This window comes from Adiantum capillus-veneris, chromosome 8 (assembly GCF_014529385.1).
Source record: "Adiantum capillus-veneris isolate H3 chromosome 8, ASM1452938v2, whole genome shotgun sequence".
In the NCBI taxonomy this organism is placed as follows: domain Eukaryota; kingdom Viridiplantae; phylum Streptophyta; class Polypodiopsida; order Polypodiales; family Pteridaceae; genus Adiantum; species Adiantum capillus-veneris.
In genome coordinates, this window is record NC_140938.1 from 13,517,325 (window position 1) to 13,525,812 (window position 8,488).

Consider the following 8,488-nt stretch of genomic DNA (forward strand, 5'->3'; position numbering starts at 1 on the left):
CACAATCACAAACTGGCAACCCTCCCTGGCTCTGCATAGACACCCTAGCTTAGGGCCTCATCAGTGGAAAACACAATGGCCAAAAAACCCTTTACATTTTGGAAAAACTCCTCTTGTAAGAGATGGCAAAACCAAAAACGAAAAGATTGGGTCTCTACTGCTTGTGCAGCACTCTCTTGAGCTCATTTTAGAATTATCTATGCATCCCACACATTTGGAACACCACTTTGAGTACACTTTGCATGGTATTGACACCTCAATAAGGTGTCCCTCTCTCACATTCCTGAATGGGAAACACTCCTTATAGGGATGTCACGATTCCATGACAGCACTTTCATGGGCACCATCCCTCTTAATAAAAATATTGTCCCTTAGAGGAGTCGCAAGAGCAGGCCCTGACCCTAGTTGCCACATCATGAACACTGCCGCCCGTTAATGGCCAACGGCACCAACACCAACAATACCACATTGGCACCACCATTCCGTCTCAAAAAACATCGCCATGTGCTAGCACCGTCGTGCAAAATCACCCGACAGTAACTGCCATAGCCAAGATATTCTTGGAGCTCTCTCTCCCACTTGATGTCCACAAGTGGCACCCACTCTAGGCCTTATACCCCACCACTGTCACTTAGGCCCGCAAATGCAGGTTAATTCCTTGTGGCATGTGAAAATTCTCCATCAAACCACCCCTCCAAGCTTCAAAATTTCCATCACAATATTGCTCAAAAAACCTTCTTCTATTGCCGTGTTCCACCTGCAACAAAATTTTTCTTAGGGCTTGGTTTCCCCAGCCGCCAAGTCCAACCAAAAGCCCCTTGTGTCAGCTTTAGTCCAAGCAAACACTGTTGGATTTTGGCTTCACCGTGGACTCCAATTAAGCCGATCAAGTCTGGGAAAATTATACATCACCGCATTGCCATCAACTGGGACAAACTTCAACTCGCAATATCTTGGGCTTTGTGACTCTGTTTGACAAGATCTCAACTCCTGCCAACTCCATACAGTGTAAACTATCTGTTGAAACCTGGTTAAGGCCAAAATAAATCAGATGGCACACTTCCCAATGCGACCAAAATAGCTTAGAATCGGCCCCCGCTGAAACTTCAAATGCATGTATCTTAGCAATCAAGACTTCAAGTGATGATTTGTAAAGACCAACATGCTTCACACTCTAAGCACTCTAGACATACACTTCAGGATCTCCCTTGTGAAACTTGCACTTCATACCTGCTTCATTGTCCATGCATGCAGCTACTAGCCCATACATACCTGCTTGTGTTGTCTTCTATGGTTTACACACTTTGGCTGCACCAGTGGTTCCCCCTATATTTTAATCAAACCAGAGATGAATAGTCATCATGCATTAACAATCAAGAACAATGTTGTGTATCAATGAATGAAGACCACAACCCTAATAAATACAGAGCATTGAACTGTCAACAAAAGGGCACTTGAGAAGGAGCATATTGCTCAATCAATCTCATGGTGCACATGACCCACATTAGGTCGCAGCATACAATCCACAATAATGATAGATAGGGGCGAAAGCATGTTAACATGTCATGCTTTTTCATGTCCCCGACAATGCTAACTAGCACAATTAACTAGTACAATAACTTGAGCTACATCTCCAAGATCTATGACATTTGATATATCAGTAGAAAGAACTTGAAACAAGGAATCCAAATGTACAACCTCTGAAATTTTTTTATATTATTTGTAAAAAATTTACAGGACGCCCAACTTTTCGAAGATGTGCTAACTTGAAACTGCTAACTAGCACAAAAAGTGCGACAGGTTAACATGCTTTCACCCATAGACGGAATGTCAAGGCCAACAAAGGGAGTAAACTACATTATTTTAGACTCTTGATGAACCTCACAAATTCCCAATGTAATTTCACCACTTTGATACCAAATAAACAGCTATGCCAGAGATTGTTGTAGTAAAATAAATGAGATAAACAATCACTTACAACACTAGTAGGGCTTTTTAAGGCTGATTCTACTGCCAATCTTCAAAGAATTACAGGTAAATTCCCCAAAGAATTCTAACTTAAATAGTTAAAAAATATCATATGAATCCTTGCATTGGCTAATATGAAAATTATCAAAGATACCAAATCAATTAACACATGTAGAGGAATTTTTTAAACAAAAAAACCGTACAGGCGGTTTGGCACCAACCTCTGAAGCCTCCAATTTCTCAACTAGCTCCATATTGTAGGATAGCAAGCAAACTCAGTGACCCTCTCTCATAAATTGAAAAAGTAATATAGTGATTCAAGGCTAAGTGAGGGGAAAAACCACCCTCACCTGTTTATGCAGGCACTTGTAGAGCGTGGCGACTTTCACCACCATCAAAGTTATTACTGCCTTTAGTAGAGAATCAGGAGGCAATCTGAGGCGGAAGGGGCTAGAGCCTCATAATTGAACCATAGAGCTGCAAACCCGGCTCATACAAAGTTACATGGGAGAGGTAGAGAGAAGGATATGGTGAACCACGCAAATGCGTGGGCTAGGGGAAGGGGGAGCGGGGGGGGGTATATCAATAAAATGAGAACTCTGCACGGTTGGTCAACAAGCAGAGAAGAAAAAGCAGCGCTGCTATGTTATGGTCGCCAAAAATTAACAAAGGGAAACGAGCCTGAGTAAATGCCATGCCAGGAAAAATAATTAAACACTTTAAGGGGAGGGTCATACACAAAGGGGAAGAAAAATCGATTAGGGGACAAGCCCCACCAGCATCTAATGTTTTTATGCAATGAGGTAATGGCTCCTAAGTACTCCCATAGATTGTATGGAGTCACAAGATCTAGATAATCTAGGTGTTAAGAGAAATTATTCTAGAGAAAAGCCTCATCAAAGTGACCAGTGTGTGTGTTACTCTGTGTGTGCGCGCAAGCGCACCCAATCAAAAATTTAAGCTATTAGATGGAAGGAGTCAATGAAATAAGGTGCAATTAATATATCAAAAAATGTAAGCGGAAGATAGAGGAATTTTTAGGCGCAATACTTCATAAAAGAAGTCAACAAATGTGTGTGTGTGTGTGTGTGTGTGTGTGTGTGTGTGAGAGAGAGAGAGAGAGAGAGAGAGAGAGAGAGAGAGAGAGAGAGAGAATTAGAAGTGTAATAATGAATATAGGTTGGGAGTTGAATCTAAGTTCTAGCTAAGTGGATATCACTTATGGGAAAATTGTCTTTTATCTTTCCCAAAACAAAGTAAGAAAAACACTCGTTTATTTTTACTCAAAAAATTGACTTAACAAACAAAGACTCAAGAGAGGCAGAGAACCTACCCACGGCATAGCAAAGATCCTACAATGCACGTGTGGTGTCAAATATGTCCATTACCTAGCTCACCACATAGGTGGACCAAAAGTTGGTGGGCTAGCAATGACCCTTCTTCAAATATATTGCTATAGAAAATATAAATGGCACTTTATTTATATAACTACAATAGTGTTTAACTATCCCCTTTGCGAGAGAGAGAGAGAGAGAGAGAGAGAGAGAGAGAGAGAGAGAGAGAGAGAGAGAGAGAGAGAGAGAGAGAGAGAGAGATGGAGATGGACTCATGTATTAGCTAAAGGCCTTTTCCTAGCTATGTCAGGGGTGAGGTACTTGGAAATCTTGATTGGAACATTGTATGATATACATGTTGATAAATCCATATAGCTATTGCACCAAAGTATACCATGGTCATAAACCTTATCTATGGAGCCAAAAAAACGTTGGGCCATGAGCAGGCACTAGGAGCTCTAGGTTGTTGTGTCACCTCTTAAATGCTAGCTAGCCAACAAGATTTAAAAATATCAAACTCAAAGGGATAAAATAGCGGTTAAAAGTAACCAAGGATTTACTTCATCTATGGACCAGGACATAAGGCTAAGTTAAGCACATTGTGGGAGCCTCTTCATTATCTTGTCCATTGGGAGTTTCCAGATGTTATCTCCTCCATCTTCCTACACAAAATCTCATCGTTGATTGTTAGGTTTAGATACTAGGGAATGTCTATTGGTACAACCATCACTCTTGCATTAATCACTTTTGAGAAAACTTGCAAGAGAAATTCAACCATCACTCTTGCATTAATCACTTTTGAGAAAACTTGCAAGAGAAATTAAAACTCCATAAAATGTGGTGCCCATAAGGTCGACAACATAGAAAAACACATGGTGGCAATGTGGCAGCAGCACACCATATAGATGGGATCGATGGCCCCAAAGATATGCTAGGCCACATGCATGCAGTGTTCATTCACAACAATGCATGCAAGACTCAAGGGTCATGTATGGTCCCTTTGGTCTCTCCCATTGGCATCAATGAGCCCCTATGCCTATGAGCCTTTATGGTATTATCACCGACGAGGATGCATTGGAACACATATGCTCCACATTATATGTGAAGCTTTTGCACTTTTGAGGCTCCTCTTATTGGGTGATTCAAATACTCATATGGAAAGCCAGAAAAGGAAAGTGGAATATTTAACATCGAGCTCAAAGGAAGATGTACAGGATTTGTCGATGTGGGTAGAGTTGAGTTGAGATTTTGTTGCATAATATCTCGTGTCATGTGAGTGACCAACCAACCTAGCTTTAAGTCAAGTAAGTGGCAATCTTAATTTTGAACCCTAGTCTAATGTAAAGGGACACAACGCATACAAGCAAAAATTAATATAAATTGATTGCATGGAGGGAGATAATGCTATCTTTGATTGTAGGCCCATTCAAATATGGGGGTAGATTTTTGACAGTGGCCATATACCTATGACAATCACCTTGCTAACAACCCAAATTGTCACAGGAGAGGGTGTTTTTTTAATAGTAGATAGTAGGCATTTACTTGACATTCAAACCAAAGACACACATCAATGGGAGGATTGAAGGTTGAATCATAGCATAAACAAAGTTAGTGAAAGCACTCTTCTACTTGAAAAGTGCTGTGAGGCGGGTGTCACTAATTGCACGCAATTGTCAAGGGGAATAGAAGGGGTCACCATTATAAAGAAGTGCATGTTGCAGTTCCTTATGTAGTCATCATTTTTTGCATTCTTGCCACAGAGATCAAGTATGAGAGTTGCTCTCAATATGCGAGTTGGCGCTATTTTAGTCGTCGTTATGCTTGGGGCCAGCCTGGCTATGGCCGCCAGCTCTTCACGAGCAGAAGAGCCGAATGGTACATTTCAGCTTCTCTGTCTTTAAATTCACTGCGTTTCTAGAAAACTCATTGCAATTTAATTATGGTAACGAAGAACATTAAGCAACTAGAGTTTACGTAAAAACTGCAGACCGATAGGACCCACAAAATTAGGTCAATAGTGGCGTAATTAGATCGAAGTAGAGTGCTAATCATGCATTCTTTGCGCTAAATCAACAATTAATCGGAGCTCACAATGTAATTAGGCCAAAGCAGAGCGTTTATGATGCATTCCGCCAGTTAGGGCCCAGTTAGGGTTTAGCTGCACACACATTAGGAACTCACGTTTTGAGAAACCCATTAAACGTTAGCTCGGTTTGATTAAGTGCTTATGCTAAAAACTCCCCTCAAGTACGTCTGCAGCTATAAATTACCCATCATCACTCGTCTCTCAAGTCTTTAATGATTAGCGTTCTTTTCGTTCTTTCTAATTTCATAGATGAGCAGAGAGCAGCCTCCATGAGCAGCACGTCGAATGCTGCAGACCAGGTACTTTGCTTACTAATTCATTCAGAAGTCTCATTTCCATGATCCTGTATAGAATTGCCCACCAATTTGATTGCTTGTTTCTTCCATTTCAATGGTGTCTACCTAATTAAAGGAGGGACTACTTCCCAGAGCACTATTAGTAGACAGGGCGAGTGCCAAACCGGACGACTGGGGAACCTCCGGATCGTCTGGACCAAATTGTTGTTGATGACAACCCATTGCAATTCTCTGTAGTGGTTTTTCTCATCCTCCACCATCCCCACACCCCTCCTCCTTTATATGATTTTGCAAGATGATTGAATGCTTGCCTCGCTCTCCTAACTATTAATGTTCTTCATGCATGACTACCTTGATGTGCTCCATTCCAAGCAATGCCTGGGCCTTTCCTCATTCATAAAAGCTCCATGCCCACTCTATTGCTCTTAAAGCACAATAAGCATATATTGTGGGGTTTTTCTTATACGATAGGCTCTATCTCTTGTCTCTCTCAGCTCAAAATGTAATTGTCCGCCCTAATTACTACTAGTCGCCAGCTTTGGATTTTCCATTTGAGTTTCTTTACAGCATCATGTCAAAATCAGTGAATATTTTTTTTGGGCGAGGTTAATGGACTTATTTAACAAACATGTTTTAGGAGTTTTTGATTTCTAACTTGGCAAAATAAAACTAGCTAAATCAAAAGTGTTACTACCAAATTTTGAGTGGTGGCCTTCTTTTTGTTGGGGTTCAATATGTGTTTCAAGTACGTCATTGTATTTTTTGGTCATTAAACACCATTGACCATTTCATGATGTCTTTGTATTGTTGGTCATTAAGATCTTTAACCATTTCCTTGATGTAAGCACATAATTACTCCAAGTCTATAGAACTTTCTCGTTTTGGTAAATTAAGCATTTTATTCCCATTGGTTAATTTAACAATGTACAAGCTTGTGATGAGCTATTATTTTGCTCTCAAATAAGAGAAAACAACACATAGGGAAAGTTGAGTCAACTGCTAGCAACATTTTGCGCTAGCGAGGACTTTCCAAAATTTCTATTACTAACTGCAAATCACACTTTTTTCAAAGTATAAATGACAAGTATAAGTGATTTCTAGCCATTTTGTGTTAGAGCTGAGCTTTTGCAAGAAGATTCAGTACCACAAATTTCTCCTTGTATTCATGGCTACAAGATTAAAGAAATATTGAGTTGTGTTTCCAATGCATCCATACGTTAACCTTGAGAGTAAACAAAAAAGAATATCTCATAAGCGTAGAATAGCAAATAAACAATTTAGAAGAAAAATATATCACTCAAGATATCACTACAATATAGCTTTAACATGATAATGTATGATGTCATAAAAATGAACTTTGCTCTACTTAAATGATTTTGATCAATCTTTAAAATTGGCCATCCTAAAGAGAGAAAGTACGAAGAGTGGTAGGGCCAATTCTATCAGGTTGTCTCAAGACTGAAGAGTGCCAAAAGGAGATGCAATGTTTAGAAGTGCCAAAGAAATTCCTACAAGAATCCGTGCTTTTACTGGACAAAAATGGCTTACGAACGTACCCCGAATGCCTCCAAAATGTGTGATAATACAAGTCAAACTTGGATGAGTACTATATCCGATGTGGGTTGAGAACCCTTCCTTATCCACACACACACACACACACAACTCTTAGAAGAGAGATGGAGCTTCAACATGCAAGAAGAAGAAGTAAAGAACTAAAGAAAAGATCTAAAATGGGTTGAACTGCCTAAAAGAGATCTACTAAGATCACTTTCTTATTAACTCAAAAAAATGTTGTGATCTGTAGAAACAACCCACACAACTTATCATAAATGACGAGATCTACAACTTTTGTGTTGAACGTGTTTCCATCAATGGAGCAAAAGGGACTCGAAAACATTGGATTTTGATAAAGAGAAAGCATGTGTGCGAGTTACTGAGAAAGACTACTTTCTCTCAAAGAACTTTTCTCTATCTTTTTCATGAAAATATCCATAGAAGCTATTATGTTTTTCCATGGTAAGTTACATCACCAAGGCGAATACTATGCCTTGTTCAAGATTCTACATACTTCTTCTTTCTTTCAATCTTCCTCTCTCCTTGCAGTGAGTCACTTGGCTCACTAAGCATTTGAAGGGCTTGGGATTGAGGTCCGATGCGTTGTGATGTGTATGGAGCACATGCTATCCTAATGGACCATAAAGCACACTCTCTCTTTAATTCTAGAATCTATGTTGTGTATGACAAATTTGTATTGATCATAAAACTCTCTTCAAATAGGTAATAATACAGTCCTTTCAAAGGGGCATTCTTTCAAAGGGGCATTCTGCTCTAGAGATTTGGTTTAACTTCTTTCAATTGTATCTCTTCTTCTTTTATCACTATATGCATAAATTATGATCCATGTGTTGGGAATGAGCCTACGTGAATGAAAGTAAATCATATGATTACTCATAAGTGGTCAAGTTATTTGTTTCTATAAACCTAATTCTCTAACATTGGTATCAAAGCAAAAGGTTATCTTTCTTTCTAAAGAAAGAACAGTATTGAGCACAAGATGAAATCCCTAGATCTAGAATTTATGTTGCTTGTTAAGAAGTAATTATTTTGAGAAATTATTCAGCACAGGGCTGATTATCCTCTTTGCAAGCCAATTTACATCATTAGGTGAAAGATCTTATCTACCTCATGAGGCTAACGAGATGTTTTCACGAGGTTTTAAAGGTCAGATTTATGACATATTTCACTTGTTATACACAAAATCTACAAGTTGAATTTTTCTTGGCTACCATGCCTCAAAATTGCTT

At 39.3% G+C, this 8,488-nt stretch overlaps 1 protein-coding gene across 1 annotated transcript; it reads left to right on the top strand.

Moving 5' to 3' along the window:
- Positions 1-4,962: 4,962 nt before the first annotated feature.
- LOC147451694 (uncharacterized) lies at positions 4,963-6,234 on the top strand. Its single transcript, XM_086518802.1, has 3 exons — positions 4,963-5,177; positions 5,638-5,687; positions 5,800-6,234. The coding sequence occupies exons 1-3, from the start codon at positions 5,072-5,074 to the stop codon at positions 5,893-5,895; spliced, it is 252 nt and encodes an 83-aa protein (XP_086374928.1). The 5' UTR covers positions 4,963-5,071; the 3' UTR covers positions 5,896-6,234.
- The last annotated feature ends 2,254 nt before the right edge of the window (positions 6,235-8,488 follow it).

Bases quoted from the DNA above. Each gene is read 5' to 3' on its own strand.
- LOC147451694 (XM_086518802.1), top strand. From the start codon at position 5,072: ATGAGAGTTGCTCTCAATATGCGAGTTGGCGCTATTTTAGTCGTCGTT. The intron at 5,178-5,637 runs GTACATTTCAGC...CTAATTTCATAG, and splicing joins ACGAGCAGAAGAGCCGAATG to ATGAGCAGAGAGCAGCCTCC. The intron at 5,688-5,799 runs GTACTTTGCTTA...ACCTAATTAAAG, and splicing joins CGTCGAATGCTGCAGACCAG to GAGGGACTACTTCCCAGAGC.